The sequence below is a fragment of the Acinonyx jubatus genome, chromosome C1 (assembly GCF_027475565.1).
Source record: "Acinonyx jubatus isolate Ajub_Pintada_27869175 chromosome C1, VMU_Ajub_asm_v1.0, whole genome shotgun sequence".
NCBI classification, from domain to species: domain Eukaryota; kingdom Metazoa; phylum Chordata; class Mammalia; order Carnivora; family Felidae; genus Acinonyx; species Acinonyx jubatus.
In genome coordinates this window covers 19,584,920-19,602,574 of record NC_069381.1, presented here as the reverse complement: position 1 = coordinate 19,602,574, position 17,655 = coordinate 19,584,920, and the positions used below count along the sequence as shown (strand labels likewise).

Sequence of the window (17,655 nt, the reverse complement as noted above, 5' to 3'; positions counted from 1 at the left end):
GGTCCGTTTACGAACAGAGTGTCATGATCGGTCTTACACACCCAATGGCCAGCTGTGTATAGACACAGAAGCACTTTTCCCTGACACAAGGACTAGAGCCGGACCTATTCGTTTTCTCATTCTAGAGACTTTAAATGTGAATGAAGTGGAAAGGCTCTTCTGCTGTCAGCTACCAGGCCACAACCTCCGCCCTATCCAAAACTCTGCCTTTAAAAATACGCTTCAGAAGCAAGTACAGAAATCACTCCTCTGCTCCCAGCCACTCACCCCCAGTCCACTGCAGGGAGTTTTCCTAACTCCACCTAACACTGTGCTCTCCACCTACCGACGGACTCAAAACCAGAAATGGCCATCCCTGAAACCTCCACACCTCACACCAGAATGCATCCTGTCCCGAGAGACCTGGAGAAACCAGGCTCCCCCACTCCTGGGAAAAGATTAGAGGCAGCATTCCAAGCCAAACTGTATCCAGCTTTATTAAAGATACTTTTCATAAACAATCATGGTATTTCAGGCAGGACATGGGCAGACAATCGTTAACAGTATACAACAACTTTCAAACTCCCTTCTTCAATGGACTACCAAAATCAGAAAGCCACTATAAAACCCAATGAAATCTTCATTTGATGCTCTGAACAGGGAAAGTTTAGAGTGAGGGTTGACATTTCACATTTAGCATGTTGTTTAACAACTTTTCACAAGCCGACCCTGACTTTCAGGAAATGAAATGAAAATGGCAGAATTATCAATCTGAAGCTCCACAAGCTAAAAAAGGAACTCTTTTGAGGGATGCCATCTCCATGGTGACACTGTAAAGTCCAGATTGCCTGACATACTGGGAACCATTTCTTGGGGTCAGGTTCCAACAGGTCTCTGGGTGTAAGGGAGTCAAGTCTATGTTGAAGGCAGAGGGAGAAAAGGACATAAAAAATGAATTTTAGATTTTCCACCCTACAAGGCGTTTGTGCCAAGGTGGCTAATGTGTGTCAACATCAAGGAATTGCTCCTCCTGGGAACCAAGAGGAAGTTTCTCAGAACTAGAAGGGAATGGTGTTTTTCCCCTTGAATCAATCTAGCTTCGGAGATATTCTATTAGTGACATATGCCCTTCCCCCAAAACAACAATGAAGTGTTCTGTGTGCTAACAACATAGCTTAAAAAAAAAGTAAAACAAAATTCTGCATTTTTATAAAACTTGATAAAAAATAGTATTTCAAACTGTACAGTCACCAGAAGTACACAGTTATCAAAAATGCACACACTTCACTTGGCGTCTCCGGCACCTTCAGCTTTCTGTGCCTGGAAGAAAAAGATTAATACAACATTACCACCTGTAGATTGCAAAACTAGTTGCGTTCACATTCCATCCCTAGCATCACTTTGCTCCCAGGCCCAAGTTTGGGGTCTAGATCCTTGGTTACCTTGGTAGGTAACTTTCCTTCTGGACCTTACTGTAAAATTGGGAAAGGGGGCACATTAGAAGACTGGAGTTTATTCCCAGCTTGAAAACTCTACGGTGTAGCAGGAGCTTAGGACAAGGATCTCACACTACAGTGCCCTTTATTGGACCGCAAAGGTTTTAAGAGTCCAGACTTTAAGTTAAGAGAAAAACCACAAGCGAACTCTGGACTGAAAAGCATACTTCAAGTGAGAGACACAGAAGAAAGGCAATAAGAGCTTTTGGGATCACTAACAGATTCAGAGCGGACTTAACAAAAAGTGAAACGGCAGTCATACCTGGTCTGTTTTGGCATCTCCATTCTCTGCTGGGTTATTCCCATCCTTGCCAGCATCAGCTTTCCCCTTTTTCCCTTTGGGTACCTTCTCTCCCTTCTAAAAAGGGGAGGGAGAAAAAAAAAAAAAAAGCAGTTTCTTCTAACTTCATATTAGCAGGGTATTGTCTGTAAAGTTCTGTTAAGAAGTAGGATTATTTATCAAAAGATAAAACACACACACACACACACACCCTATAAACCCCTCCGCACTGGGAAGGCCAAATTATCTATCACTTATTGTGATCTTTAAGTATATGTGTCTTTATGTGGATGTAAAAGATAACTAAGCAAATAAAAATACTTGGGTTTCAAATGTACAATTTCCTCTAAATGGAGGACATTCTCCCTGACTCTTGTTTACGTATTTTTATTCTGATAAGAGGTCTTGATTAGAAAACATTACAAATGTCAGGAATAAGGCAAGCTAGCCAAACAATTTAGAAGATCCATTAATGGGGTGTCACCATGATGCTGAATTAAGACACTGAAGGACAGACCTCACTTGGTGAAAATGATCAATTCCAACGTTTTTTATTAAAAAAAAATATTTTGAGAGCGGAAGAGATCACGAGAAGGGGAGAGTGGGGAGAGAGAGACAGACAGAATCCCAAGCAGGCTCCACACTGTCAGCGCAGAGCCTGACACGGGGCTCCATCTCCTGACTGTGAGATAGTGACCTGAGCCGAGATCAAGAGTCAGGCGCTGAACCGACTGAGCCACCGAGACCGCCCCCCAACATAACTTTAATGCCCAGTCTAAATTAACTTTCTCACAGCTCCGGTCTGTGCCAAAGGGGACGCTGTCCTACAGCAGTACTCCGGTCAGCAACATGGGAAACTGCACTGCGTTCTGCAACACCTAGAAGCATCTGGTGTCTCCGCTCCACTCACCTTTGCAGGGGCCTTTTTAGGTTTGGGCTCTGGCTTTGGAGGAGCAGGTTTCTTTTATTTTGGAAAAAGAAGACGACACTATTAGTATGGTGGACCAAAGAGACAACCCATCCCCAAACCACGGTACCACTGGCACAGAAGTTTCTCTTATTTCGTAAAGTTTTTCAGGCTGGCTTTCAGTTGGACTATCCGGTCTTCAGAAACCCACTTAACTAACACACGCAGGTGTCCCACTCTCGCTACAGCCATCAGCATTTCAGAACCAGCAAATGTATCAAATGGGTGAGCGTCCACAATAGAGCGGATCATTCACAACCAGCCACTGACCCAAACCCATGGGACACAAAAGGAGATTGTTCTTAGTACTTTTTTAGTTTCAGGGATAAACACGATAATTTAACAGCAGACACTTACAGCAGATAACCTTGCAGATCTTCTCTGTGGCTATTAAGATAACGAAAATAAAAAAAATTAGAAATAGGGCAGTTGAACCACTCAAGAAAAATTATTAAAATTAAAAAATCCGTTTGTTCTAGATGACAGAAGCGGAGGGAGCTTAGGGTAATTCAGCACTAGGGGTATGGTTAAGCAAAGGAGCCCAAAGGCTTTGTTAAGACTCCAGAAGAGAGACGAAGACTTACCTCATCCTTCACCTTGGCTTTATCTCCTTTAGCATCCCCTTCAGCCTATAAAAAACAAACAAGACCTAAGAAAGTTGTAGCTTCTGAGGCCATTCTTAAAGGACTCACTAAGCTTAATTATCCCAAGGGAAAGAACTGAAGGGAAAGCCTTGCGCACAACTTCTCTAGGACACGCAAATCTTCCGGTTTTAGCATCCCCAGTCCCGTGACGATGCCCGAAGTGCTCGGAGAGCGGACTGCTCTTCTGTGTAAGCGTCGCGCCCGAAGTGGCCCAGAGAGCGCAGGGACAGCGGGTCCCCGGGCCCCAGCCTGCCCAGAGTCTCCGTCGAGCCGCCCCGGGCGGCGCGCGCTAAACTGGAGCGAGAAGCGCGGACCAGCGCGGCCCGCGCCGCCGCGCCAGGGAGAAGCAACAGCTGCAGATGGTGCAAACAAACCCCTCCGGAGGCGGGGCCCGGGCGCCGTTACCATAGCAGCCGTCGAGGGCGGGAGACTGGAGGCGCGCGCAGCCGGGGGAACTCGTGGGCGGCAGCGGCGCGCACCGGCGCGAGTCTCGTGCGCCGGGGCCGTGGGCGGAGGCGGGGCCACACTGCGAAGCCCCGCCCCAAGGGACATGGGCCCCGCCCCCTCACGGCGGCGGTTTTTTGGCGGCAGCGCGCTCCCCCGCCCGCCAAACCCGAGCGCCGCCTTCCCGCCCTTTCGGGTTTGAATTGCCCGCCCGCGGGGAGGGGAGGGGGCATGGCGATGGGGGAGGGGGCGCGGGGCGGGCACGTCGAGCCCGAGGGGAGTGGGATAAACAGCCGCCAACATGGCTCCTCCCGCCGCGGCCGCCGCTCCTCCAATATGGCCTCTGGCGCCCGCGGGCAGCCGAGCCGCGCAGGGTTAGCCCGGGGCAGCCTGACACCGTCTCGAGCTCCTGTGTAGGGCGCCTGAGCCTGTCCCGGCCCGGTGCCGATCCTCGCGCCCCAAAGCCGGGGAAGCGGCAGCGGCGGCAGCAGCGGTGGTGGCGGCGGCAGTGGCGGCCCAGCGCCTGAGGGCCCTCGCGCCACGTACCTTTCTCTTGGGCATGGTGGCGACGGCGGCGGGACGTAGGCGCTGGACGCGGGGATGCAGCGGCGCGCGGGCTTTGGCCGGTCCGGGGGTCGTTCTCGCCTCCTCTTCTTCACACTGCTCGGGCTCCGGGGGGTTTATAAAGTTTTTATAGCGCTGGGAGCCCCGGACCGGTTAGAACCGGATTTCACCTCCCGCCGCCGCTCATTGGCCCAGCTGGGGTCACGTGGGCGGGGTTTAAACTCACCTCCTCTGGAGGGAGTGAGGAGGGGGGTACGGGGGGGGGAGGGCGCGCGAGACGGCGGCGCGCCTAGGGGGTGGGGGCGCAGTGGGGGAGGCGCGCGTCGAAGGCAATAAACGAGGAGGGGGGGAGTGTGTGCGAGTCGGCGGGCTCTGCGTTTCGGCTCCCGCCAAGAGCTGGCTCTTGCAAACTACCAAGTTCCTTCCACCTTATGCAACCAAGCTACCCACTTCTCCAAGCCATGCGACACTTAGGGCGCATCTCGGCCGTTTTCCTTCCTGTTCCCGCTGGGGGCCCCAGAAGAAGGGTTTTCGAGGCCTGGCCGCACCACCCTTCTCCGCCGGAGGCGGGAGGAAGCGCGCGGCTTGGAGGCACAGGCTGCAATTCCCAGGGCCAAGGCTGACGCTGAAGTGGGGAAAGAGCGGGGAAGCCAGCTTGGCGCAGCCGGACGTGCATCCTTCCAAGCTGCCACTCCAAGGAATCCCTTCGTGCTCCTCACCTGGAAGGCGGTCCACTCGAGGTGGGGTGGGGGTCCGAGGGGGAGACTTGACACGCCGAGGTCCCTTTCGGGCGCAGTGGGGCAGGTAGGAGCTGTCCTTTCAGCACCCGTTTCTCAGCCGCCTCCCCAAATGCCAAGGAAGCCCCCCCACCCCGAAGCCTGTCGGGTGGCTCCCTTAGGTCCCTGTGTTCGCGGACCTCAAGACCCCGCCACAGAATGACGGAAAGCAGCCGCCTAGGCCTACCAGCACTCCCCTCCCCCTATGCTCCACCCGCTCTGGAGACATCAAGCTCAGCTGCCCCCACCCGACGCGGCCACCAAGCCTGGGCGCTGCAAACGCAGCTGGCGAAATCCCTCCTTCCACACTGGCAGGCTGGCTTCCTCTCACTTGCGCGAGGACAAGGAGGGTGGAGGAGAGAGTCCGGGGATTAGGAAACAAGTAGAGGAACAGGTGTTGCGATGGCAAAGGGCTCTACCACTGGCTCCCCCACCCCACGCGCCCCCAAAGCTGAGGATTCTGGAGGTCGCCAAGCGCACCTGCGAGAGGGCAGGCCATTGCAGCCGCAAAACAAGGTGTTCCCTCTGCTGTACTATTTCTAAACAAGTTATACATCTAAGAATTTTTAAAATTCTATTTGAAACCCAGGAGAACACGAGAACACAATAAATATCCTCAAGTGGGGGATTGGCTCACAGGTGAGACATTTAAATAGGTCCCACTTAGTTTCTTGAGGCAAAGGATGAGCCGGTTTGTACAAATCCTACCGGTAGAAAACAATCACAATGAGTTCATATCAACTGTTTGCAGCCCCTGCTCCTTGGCAGTGGTGATCCCTCCACCCCTACCCATCCCACTCTGTGTATCTTTCTCAGAATACAGGACCTCAGGCCAAAGAGATACCAGCTCCGTTAATCATCTGTACCCCATTCATATTGGGGCAAGTCAGACACAGAACGGAGACAGGACTCAATAGCCACGCTCACTGGGCAGATTCCGTTTGTTGCCTCCAGCCCCTCATTCCCGCCTTAATTGTAGGGCTCTGCATTATAGCCGCATAATTCATGCCTCCCTAATTAAGGCTGTCAACAGCCCCATTGTAAAGCTGGAAAATGTACAGCACCTGCTCTCTGGGAACCCTGTGCCAGGGATTGGTTGTGGGGAATGCCAGGTGTGTGTGGGGGCCTTGCCAAAGGGTGCATTGATTGGCTTCTCAATCGCAGTGTCTGGCATTTGTTCGATTCTGGGAGCAGGGATGATGGCCAAGGGGTCTCTTGTGCCAGGTATACTGGCACAGGAAGGGGAAGAGGAGACTGGAATACAGGGCAGTGGGGGGTTAAAGACTATGCTCTGAGCACTGCTTGCAAGACCCCACCTCTCCCCTAGAGGGAGGTGCTGGGGAAACAGTTCGCAGAAAGTGAAATGGGAAGGCTAAACGGAGTGGTGTTTGGTCGGTGTTAAAGGCTGGTGCTTGCTGCTCCAGGCACCTGAAGCAGAGTTGCTCAGGCAGACAGCTCTTCAAAGGCACTAATCCTCTCAGCAGCTCCGAAGCAAGGCCTGGCAGGGAGAGGACACAGCCCTTGACTTGGCCTTCTCCCTGCTGGGCAGCCCTGGCCCTAACAAGCTGAGACTCTGCCATGCGGAGGATAAATCGTCTTGGGGGGACTTAAGGGGCCAGGTCCAAAACAGAGAAGCCTCAAAGGCTGAGGCGGTGGGAAGCAGAGTCTGGGATGGTGAGGACAGGCGTCAGTCAATTGGGGGAAGTGCTTGTTCCTTTGCTCCGGGTCCTGTGAGGTGTTCCGGGGAAGGAGGCCTGTGGTGGATTAGATTCACCAGGGCCTAGAGGCCCTCCTGTTACCCTGTGGCCATGAAGGGGGCTGGACGCACAGGGGCGTGGAGCCTGGCCCCGTGCCCTGCAAGAGGAGGAGAAAAGCTTGTGTGGGCTGAGTCGACAATAGGTAATTGGATTGTAATCACCCGCCTGGCTTCTGCGCGCCATTGGGGGCGCTGAGCCTTTCAGTGAGCAATCAGCACTGTGTGGTGGGAGGGGGTAGAGATTCAATAGCAAATCCCAGGTGGAGAGCCCAGGGGGAGGAGCAGCAGATGGGCAAATTTTCTGTCTCTCCCTCCCCTCCCTTGCCCAAATAACGCTGGCTGCCTATTAGCTATTTACCAGCAGATCCAAGGTGGGGCCAAATCTTTTGTGAAAGTCGGGTGGAAGGCTAAGATGGATGGGTAAAGGGCCAGGGTTCTGGGGAGACCTCCTCCCTGAAATTCTGTTATGTTGAAGGATGTGCTGGTGGAAAAGTGAAATGCATCTAGAACACAGGTAGAGGTGGTAGAGGTGGCAGAGGCAGAAGGAGAGGGCAGCGAAGAACTGGGGCTCCCTGCTCTCCAAAGCTACAGGTGACCAGAGCTGGGTTTAGTGTACTTGTGGGAGGCCATCCCCTCAGTCCTCCCCAGGGGCCACTGTCCCGGGCGGCCCAAAAGGTGTATCTCTGGCCAGCAGACCTGGCCTCTGGGGCTCCCTTGCAAAGTAAAGGAAACACAGTTCATCCTTAGGAAGGAGGTGCCTTTCACCAAGAAAAGAAAGGGGAGTGGGGCCCTGGAGGCAGAGGGCAGGGCAAAGTGGCAGGAGGCCAGCCCCGCTCAGGCTGATGCAGTGCCCAGACGTGCCAGCCAGTCAGCCCGCTTGAGTTCCAAGGCCTGCAGGAAGCCTTGGACCCGCTCTTCCCGTCTGGCTGAGAGTTTGTGCAAGCGTGTCCGTCGGAGCTGGGCGTCCCCACTGGCCTGGAGCCCCTCTTGCAGCAGCTGCTCTGTCACTGCGGCCTGGTCCCTCTCCAGCTGCTGCCTCTTCCGCTCCTCTGCATACATGTCTCGGGCCTTCTGCTAGAGGAAAAGCAGGGATTGGGAGATCATTTTTTAGGTGTGAGTGAACTGGGATGCAGGAGGTAGGGGGTGGGGCACCAGGCGGGCCAAGCTAAGTGGAACAATGGGGAGTTTGTACCAGATTTGGAAAAGCTTGGGAGTAGGTGTGCAGAGGTGGTGCCCATGATGTATAAGCACGGCAGTTGGGGTTCTGGGTCCATCTTGGTTTGTTTTGGGTGGGAGCCTCTGTATTTCCTGAAATTCTTCTCAGGTTCACACTTGGAAGGGAACCAGGCAAATATGAGTCTGACTTCTGGTTCCCCCACAAACTAGCTTTGTGGCTTTGGGCAAATCCTCTCCTAACCTCATTTCTTCATCTATAAAGTGGGGGATGTGCCTACCTTGAAGAGTTTTAAGGATTAGCGATAATATATGCAAAACCCTCTCTAGCATATTAGCAGGCTCTCAAACAGAAACAGCAATTTCACAAGTTATTGTCTATTCTCTGCTGCTGGGAAGGCTCTATTCCTGCCTGGGGCAGGTCCGCTGGGTCATTTCCTTTGGCTTCCCAGGTCACTCTAAAGGTGCCGTCCTCCCAGCTCCCTAAGCTGTTTTTCAGAGTTTGGCTCCAAACTTACCTCCTGTATAGAGACTGGCCTGACTCTTACAGCAAATGATCCTCCTATCAACACTGTGGGAAACGGGTTCAGCTCTCTTAAGCCACTTGCTGTTTTCTGCCTAGTAGAATAGGTTTTAGTGTCCATAGTCCATTTTTTTTGTTAGAAACTCAGCACTTGAAGGCTCGGCAGAGCACCCTGGACTCCTGGAACCAACTCTCACACAGGTGATCGTGGCAGCATTTCTCATATGTTTATGTATCTTCAGACAAACTCCTAAAAGGCAGAGACTGTGTGGCTTTTCCTCTCCGGCACTTGGGTGCCCTGTACTTGTGAAATACTTAATCGGCCGACCATATGATCCCCGGACGGCAGGGGAGATGCTCCCGGAGAGGGGAAAATCTCTTTGGAGCAGAACCAAGGCCTTGCTGTGCCTCACTGATGGGCTCTGCTCCTGCTGTCCTAACCAGCCGCAGCGCCTTTGCACCAGAGCTCCTTCTGCCAGACCTATTCCATGTGTGAGAAACTAGACTTTGCTGCTGACCTGGCATTTCATACCCTGATGACCCTTACCACAGTCTACCTTGTATTACAGTATTTGTGTACCTGTCTGTGTCCTGCTCAGCCAGTAAACCTGGATTGCTCTGTCTTCCCCCTTTAAAGAATATCTTACATGTGCACAAGCACTTGACCCTCACACGGGAGCTACTTTTTATCTGCTGGAGATGGACCTGGAAGTTCAGAGTGGAGAAGTGATTTGCTAGAGTCTCTCAGCAATAAAGATTTACTGCATGAATAAAGATGACAAGTGGAAATTCTGGAAAATCCCTCCCTAGGGTCCTGCATGAACCCAGGCATCCAAGGGTACTCTTCTGTTAGGGTGACGAACTCACACGTGGAGCTACAAAGACTAAAATGGGTTTGAGAAGTCGCTGTGAATGCCTCCCGTCTTGCTGGAAGGGCTTCTTCCTGGCCTTGGTCAGGAGGAAACCTGGGTCCTGCATACAGGACCTTACTAGTGTGTGACGTACAAGATACGGTCTCAGCAATCCACGTGCCTGTGGGCCGATGAGGACACAGATCTATATACAAAGTCCCATAATACTAGGTAGAATGTGTAAGGGTCATCAGAGAAGCAAGAAAAAGGGCGATGTAGCTCAAAGAGAGACACTGTGGCTGATGGAGGTCAAGGAACAGTGACGCCTCATGGACAGACAGAATCTGAGCTGGACATGAACCAACGCGGAGGATTTGGGTAAAGGTGGGGTGCATGGTGCCGGGGCGCAGGGGCCGGGGGGGGGGGTTGGGCATCGGTCAGTGAGAATAGTGGCAAAGACACACGGAATGGATTGAAGAGCTTGACCAGGCCAGAGTGAGTCCTCTGCACAATGGGCAATCTGAGGAAGGATGAGGAAATGAACACCTGACCCACGGCTGGCATTGATGGTTAGCTGCTCTTCCATTATCACTGCTCGCAGCCAGAGCTAAGTAGGTAAGTTCTGGCAGGCCAGAAAGGAGGGGAGTACCCGGCCACAGAGGGAGGAAAACATGCTGTGTGCAAAGTCAGTGTGAGGCACAGGCTTCTTCTGAACGCAAGCTCCAGACTGAGCGCTGGGAAGGAAGAGACTGCAGTCAAGGGAGAGCCTGGCCCCTAACTGCCAGGAATCAGTGATTCACTGTTAAGATGACACAGCCAGGGGAGATCCTTAAGACATTCTGTCCCACCTCCCCACTGTACAGACAAGGACACTGAGGCCAAAGTGGGGAGGGACTTGGCCTAGGTTACACAGAGGGATAAAGTTCCCTCTATTGGTTTCTCCATTACGGGAGCTTCTTGAGAGGTCTATGGGAAACGTGTGTTGTGCCTCTGGATAAGCTGCACTTTCTAGGGGTGGAGTGGAGAACCAGCGGCCTGCATATGGATGCCTGTCTGTCCAGCCTCCAAATGCTCTGGATCTACCTGCACAATTCAGAGGTGTTCTAAGTCTTCTCAGGTACTCAGTGTCAGAAAATCCAGGATCAAGAAGTCCTAATAGTCAATTTCTCTCTCCCTGACCGTACTGCCCACTGTCCCTGTATAATGGCCAGTCAGGGCATTAATAATTTCCTTAGAGACTTTTTGTACAGACCTTATGCGGTCTTGGTGCAAGAGCTCCATGGAGCTTGCTTTGAGAAATGGGGTTCTAACCTATTCATCTAAATCTCTCCTGGGCATTAAGCCTCTCTGCTCTTGTTTTCTCCTCAGCAGAGTGAGGGAACAAGATGTAATAGCCCCCCAGCACATAAATCCTTCAGTCCTCCACTACATTGCCTGGGCCTGGGCTGCAGGCATTTGGTTTCAAAACATTCATTAGCCAATGACAAGTCCTCCCATAAGTCCTCACTTGCCGCAGTCAACATGCCCAGGTCAGTAGCACGGGGGATGCATTACTGAGGGCTGCCTGAGACAGCTACCCCTGCCAGAAATACAATATACTGAAGCACCCCCAGGGGCTCCCTGCCTAGGGAACTGTACCAGGGACAGGATGAGCAGGGTGCCCTGAGTCTATGGCTTTTCTGGAGACAGGAGAACTCTGATGAAGAGCTCGGAGACACACGTGGGGAATGATGTTGGCCACCGTTCTCTGAAAAGGAACTCCTTTCCAGCTCTGCTCTCAGTACTTTAGGTGTATTAGCTTACTGAACCCTATCACAAACCAGTGAGGCAGGTATTATTATTAACATTACTCCTCTCGTTTTACAGAGGAGGAAAATGATACTCTGAAGGGTGACAGTCAGTCACAGAACTAGTAGGCAGCGCCATGATTCAAAGACAGGAATGCCTGAGACGATAGTTCAAGCTTTTAACTTTTCCTAAGAAGAAGATAGTGACTACCTGAGTAAATAAAATAAAATAAAATAAAATAGAAATAGAAATAAAATAGTTGACTGATTCAGCCTTGTGTTTAATCTCTGACAAATGCATCAAAGGAAGTTCAGTGGAAGGGATGCCTGGGTGGCTCAGTTGGTTAAGCATCCAACTTTGGCTCAGGTCATGATCTTGTGGTTCGTGGGTTCAAGCCCCATATCGGGCTCTGTGCTGACAGCTCAGAGCCTGGAGCCTGCTTCAGATTTCTGTGCTTCCTTCTCCCTCTGCCCCTTCCCCCTTTCAAAAATGAATAAACTTAAAACAAAAAAAAGGAAGTTTAGTGGGAACATGTATCTTCTGCAACACCATTCTTACAGACTAGGTGAAACAAACACTTCAGTGACCCCTTATGGACCTTCCAACCATGCAGCTTGTAACTGAGGATCAGAGGCTCTGCACTGCCAGCCCCCCTCCCCTGCTGATGTTTTCCCTGTCCTACTGCATCTGAATCAAGATTTGCTCCTTCTGCCAGCCCCCATTCTCTAGGGCCGATGGGGGATAACCTGGAGACTGCCAAGGTCCCCTCAGATACCAAGGTCTGGCCCCAAACAACTTGTAGCTGAGTCCCTGCGTCCCTTAACACGCACCAGGTACGCTCATCCCAGTGAGCTGCTCTAGGTCTAGAAGCCACTTTCCTGCCCTCTGCCCTGGCTTCCTGCAGGAAGAAAGACACACCGTGCTGGGCTTAGAGCTTCGGCGGCTCAGATTTTAACAGTGGGAATTTGGGAGATGGGACGGGAGCACAGACATGGAGGCGGAAAACTGAACAAGGAACCGGGAAGAAGAATCCAGTTTGGTCACACAATACAGGGTACACAGAAGGGAGACACTGGAAAGATCAGCAACCTGGTCTGAGGCCAGACTGGCGAGGATGTTGTTAGTTTGGAATCTACCCTCAGCTTCTGCTGAGGTGCTAAGATTTCTAGGAACAGAGCTCTGAGGACTCCTGGGTAGAGAAAGCCTGGCCAGGATCCCCAAAGGGGCTGCTAAAGAGTCAAGACAGTCAGTACTTCTGCTAGAACTTTGGTTTCCTCACTTTAAAAACTTCACCAGTAACGTTAGTATCTTACCTTCTTCTACTACATAGAATCTATGTCAAGGATGCCTGACGTGGTAAGAACTCAATAAATGTTTGCGGTTATGATTCACAGGTATATGACAGAACTCTTAATAGTCGTCCTCGGACATGTCCCCCCTCACCCCAGAAAACAGCAGAACTGTCCCCCCCAGCTGCCCAGGCCAAAGCCTAAATGTCTTGGTTCCTGGTAACATTCATATTTGTACTCATTTGTTTTATCCTCCAGGATACGTAAGAGTTTCAGACTTACATCATCAACATGATCACTAACAAAAACCTCTTAAATAATGTTTAAATTTCCTTTTGGTTTGTACTATCCTTAGAATACATCCCCCTAAAGATGTACGGTAGAGAGCTATGTTTGGGTAACTTGAATTATTTTCTCTATGGGTTCTATTTTTGACTTAGAGTTACTTTCATTTGTTTCTGTTTTCACATTTCTTTTCCCCATCTCGGTCTACTCAGCCCTCCCCCTCCCTACATCACTCCCCCCCCACCCCCACCCCCCGCCTCGAAGCACATTCTCTCACCTGGACTACTGTAGGAGCTTGGTCATTGACTCCTGCCTCCCTGAAAATCCTGAGTGATTTTTGCAAAATGTAAATCAGATCCTGTCAGTCCTTTGATCGAAATTCTTCAGATGTGGTGCCATTGCCCACAGGCTCTATATAACCAGAGGCCTGACTCCCTCCCAGCCTGCCCCACACCCTTCTCTCTCACGCATGCTGGCCTGTCTGTTCTTCCGCGACCCAAACTTGATAACCTCCGTATCCTCGCACTGCTGTTCCTTTTGCAGAGAATAATTCCTTACCCCCAGGTTTTCACACGTTTGGCTACTTCTCGTCTTTTATATTATGGCATAAAAACCACCTCCTCAGAAAGGACTTCCTTGGCTGCTCCATTCAGTATCTCTTGCTTTCTTCATTACTAGCACACCACTCTCTTTGTGGCTTTATCACAATCTGAAATAATCTTACATATTTGTTGACTAGGTTATTATCTTCCTCAAGTAAGATTATAAGCTCCACGAAGGTAGGGACTCTCTAGTACCTGACTTATACTAGGCACTAGAGAAGAATGCAATGAATGAAATTGAGTCCTCTGACAGCCATGTGGGAAAGCATCTCAGAAACCCGAAATTACTATAAAAGGCTTCTCAACAGCCAAACCAGAGATAAGAATACCCATACACAAAAGCTCAGGCACCAAGAATTCTCTGGGCTTCAGAGACCGTTTACTCTTACTTCATAGACATATTTCTAACAAGCTTGACTGACTGGTTTCCTTGCCTATAGCGGATTTAAATCAGTAACTAGGAAGAGAAGGTGGGATGCTGCCAAAATTAGCTTCTTGACTGGTAAAAAAAAAAAGGAGATGGAAGATGTACAAAAGCATACAAGAAATCCCAAAGCCAAGTATTTGGGGACCATCTAGCTTGGGCAAACAGTCCCCCCTTCAAGGGCATCGCTGTCCAAGGAAGTGCTTCAAGACGGCAGTTGCCATTATCATTATTAGCATCACTAGAATGTGATTATTCTAATCATCATCATCGTTAGCAAGGGCCTGGTATATAGGTGTCAAGTATTATGTACAAGACACATTTCAGAAAGTTTCCCATCAAAAAAGGATAGAACAAAAGAAAAAGGATAGACAAAAGTTTTGGTTCTTAAAGGAGCTTTGGCCATGTAGAAAATTCTGATACTCCTTCCCCACTGAGGGTGGATAATTGAGACTGTTGTTTTTCCCTTTACTTCAACAGAACTTCCTCTTTCAATTCCTCATATTCTGAGAAAATTGACGAAGCATATGACCAAAGCTTCATGGTTTGATGGACTTATTCCAGGAATTCTGGACTTGGGATTCACGGACAGGTTCTAGGGGTTATGTGAACTAAGTGTTTCAGTGATAGGTAGGATCCTACGCAAAATGCCACATGTTGGGTGTGATCTATGCAACTTTTCTAGGGAGATGGTCTACGGTTTTCATCAGATTCTCCAAGAGGATTAAGAAGCCTTAACTTAACATCATTGTTTCCTCCTGGCCATTATCTCTCTAGACTCAAGCACCAGCACCAGCTAAGGGTTCCAAAATCTGTGGCCTGGAGACAGTTACTCTGCCCCTCTCTTTCCATACTTGGAAAATGAAGACACCAAACCTGTGGGATTGCTGGAAGGGTTCAATGAGAAAACTTCCGCGAAAACAAGGAAGTGCCTCAGGAGACCCTCAAAGTTAGCTGCCATCATCACACACACTCCCATTATGATTATTAAGAATGCTCATCAGATGCCGGCGACTCTGCCTCCGAACAAAACCTGTTTCAAGATCTGGTGATCAAAGCTGAACTTCAACTCTTGGCAGAACACAATTTTGTATAATAGAAAGACAGTGCTATCTTGTCCTTAATCCCTTCTGGAAGAGGCTTGAATCTCGCATACTCCCACTTCTATAATCTTTGATTAGCTTAATACCGTCAGGAAATAACGGACAAGCTCACCGAGAAGCCTTTCCTGGGTTTCTGTGGCAAAGAGACTAAAGATGTGTAAGTTGAACCCCAGTTCCGTCTCTTATTGGTTATGTGTCCTTAACAAAATAATTTCGATGTATTCACTTGCACGAGTGGGGCTGATAATACTTACGTCATTGGGATCTTGGGGGCATTCAACAAGATGGTACCTATAAAATGTTCACAGTGCCTGACCACAGTAAATAAGTTGTAGCTACTATCATCACTAACATGCTTAGTAGCAAGTGCCTTGTGTAAGTAGTAGGTGGTCAATCAATGCTAACCTTTTCTTCTCTCACATCCAGTCAGACCAGCCCTGAGCTCTTACCTGGAGCATGCTATGGTTCATCTGGTACTGCAGGAGGGCCTCACAGAGGTTCCAAAATGTGTATTCCGGCCACAGAACGGGTTGGAACACCAAGCAGGAGTGGGAGGTCTGGTAAGCGGGGGAAGGAAGACAGTATAGTTTAGTAGCAGGTTGCTGGAACACCCTCTGGGTCAGGCTTCCAAAGGAGCGGGCTGAGCATGACCCAGGAGCCCGGAGATGAGCTGACACAGGCACCTTGAGCTGCCGCTGCCTCCGCTGCCAGCCCCAATTTACCTCACTCGTGGGGAGGGGTCATCTGAGGCACCTGCCCGCGGCGAGGCAGAACTAAAGCAAGACTAGATCAACATTCCCACCAGGATTTTTCTAAGAGCCAATTTTAGGACGATGAAATAACATCTGGATTATGTTATTGGCTCTTGGCCCTTAGAGGTCATCTGGGAGACATGTTGTCTGATAAAAGTCAGCAACGAACAAATGGTAGCTGCTGTTGTTATTTTTAAGTAGCAGAGCAGGGCACAGTGGTTAAGATCACGGGCTCTGGGGCCAGACTGCCCGGCTTTGGATCCTAGCTCCACCATTTACCATCCATTTGACCTGAGGCAAGTTACTTAACCTCTCTGGGCCTCAGTCTCCTTGACTGTAAGACTGGGTAATAAGAATACCTGGTTTTTACAGTACTGTGAAACTTAAACGAGATCATGTACGTAAAACAGACTACAGAGCTGGGTGAACTTTAATAATAATCACTGATATACGAATCCCTTTTGGAACATCTTGACAGCCACTGCTTGATCCTCTCAGTAGTGAGGAATTCAGTGCCTCAAGAGGGACAACTTGAGTTGTCAGACAGCTTGTTATGCAAAACCAATGTCACCTTCCTTGGAACTTCTACCAAGGTCTCCGGTCTTTACTCTGGAACAAGTTTGTTTCTTCTTCAAAGCGACATTCTTTCAAATATTTGAAGGCTAGATTATAGCTGCCTGTTATTTGTCCTCAAGGTTGTAATGACTTGCTCAGTTTGCCTTTGCCAACTATAAATTTGAAGACAGCAGGGATTATTTCTGACGTGGCCATTGCCATATTCCCAGCACAAAGGAGGAACTCTATTTTTTTCCGAGGGAATAAACTGTCACCATGCCTCCCTTTTTCAGACCACTATCCTTCACTCATTCCTTATATATGACATGAGTTCCAGATTCCTTGGCATCCAGGTTGACAGGCTCTGTTAAGTCCTCCAGTTTACCAAAGTAGTCTTTTAAAACTCAGTGCCCAGAAGTAAACTTTCCAGACATGATCTGACCAGCAGAGTAGACCACAGAAACGTAAGCTGCACATGCTTTCTTTCAATATAGCCAAAGGCTGAAAGTATCTTCAGTAGCTAAATCATTTAAGACTATAGTCCATTAAAATTTCTGGAACTTGCTTCTAAGTGGAGTCCCTCCGACCTCTCCTTGAACAAGGACTTCCTACAGTCATGTGCCACTTAGGGGCCAAGTTAACAGATGACGGGGATTTTCTAGCAAACGCAAACTGATTCGGCTGTGAGCTTTAGGGGGACCACTTACACTGGGGTAATGGAGCTGAGAGGCAACAGCAGGCCCCTAAGAAAGAGTCTGCATAGAGTTTATATTCCTTGTGGACTGTGCTTGCATAGACGCGGACATTAGTCTGAAGGAGACAGATGAGTAACTGCTCGAACCCAACGCAAGGTTCCAGCTCAGAGGCGCTGAAGTAACTGCTAGATTGCCAGGGCAGCAGCTTATGCTCAGGGACAGGGCAGAAGTCCAGTGCTTTGAACAGGGGCACAAGTGAGGTCTGCACCACAGCTGGATAGCCTTGATTTTCCTCTAGGCACTTTAGACAGCAAGAACCACCCAGGCTGGCAAAGCCAGGGACAGATGAGGAAGGGACAGCAAATGTTCCCAGGCACAGTCTGGATACACTTCTCCAGATTCCCCCAACCCCACAATCCCGGTTCTCTGGTATTAGCACAGCTTGGGGTGGGGATGAGCCCCACTTAATCCGCCCTGTGGGCACAGTCATGGCTTTCAGGCTGACATAAACACAAAGGTGGTTGCAAACGACTTACCTGCCAGAGCAAGAAGTCGCTGAGCCTCACTTCCCCAGAAGTCCGGATCAAGATGTCAGGGTGAGGGGAGTGGTTGGTATAGAGGCACTTATCAAGCAGAGACTCAGAAATATCACTAAGGTGAGTGAGGAAGAGACAAAGATAAGCACACATCTCTTTCTGGATTATTCTCG

The 17,655-nt window shown here is 50.0% G+C and overlaps 1 protein-coding gene across 2 annotated transcripts in view; it reads right to left on the bottom strand.

The window, feature by feature from the left end:
• Positions 1-450: 450 nt before the first annotated feature.
• Positions 451-17,655, bottom strand: part of DHDDS (dehydrodolichyl diphosphate synthase subunit) — a 33,784-nt gene continuing 16,579 nt past the window's right edge. Inside the window, exons 7-14 of one of the 2 annotated variants that reach the window (XM_015075131.3) lie at positions 17,483-17,597; positions 15,394-15,501; positions 4,357-7,980; positions 3,307-3,351; positions 3,080-3,109; positions 2,666-2,716; positions 1,738-1,833; positions 451-1,299 (exon numbers count right to left, since the gene is read on the bottom strand). In XM_015075131.3, coding sequence (XP_014930617.2) covers positions 7,741-7,980; positions 15,394-15,501; positions 17,483-17,597 — 463 coding nt within the window. In that variant the 3' untranslated portion in view covers positions 451-1,299; positions 1,738-1,833; positions 2,666-2,716; ... (1 more) ...; positions 3,307-3,351; positions 4,357-7,740. The remainder of the gene's footprint in view (positions 1,300-1,737; positions 1,834-2,665; positions 2,717-3,079; positions 3,110-3,306; positions 3,352-4,356; positions 7,981-15,393; positions 15,502-17,482; positions 17,598-17,655) is intronic. The other variant, XM_027059980.2, reaches the window with a different exon arrangement.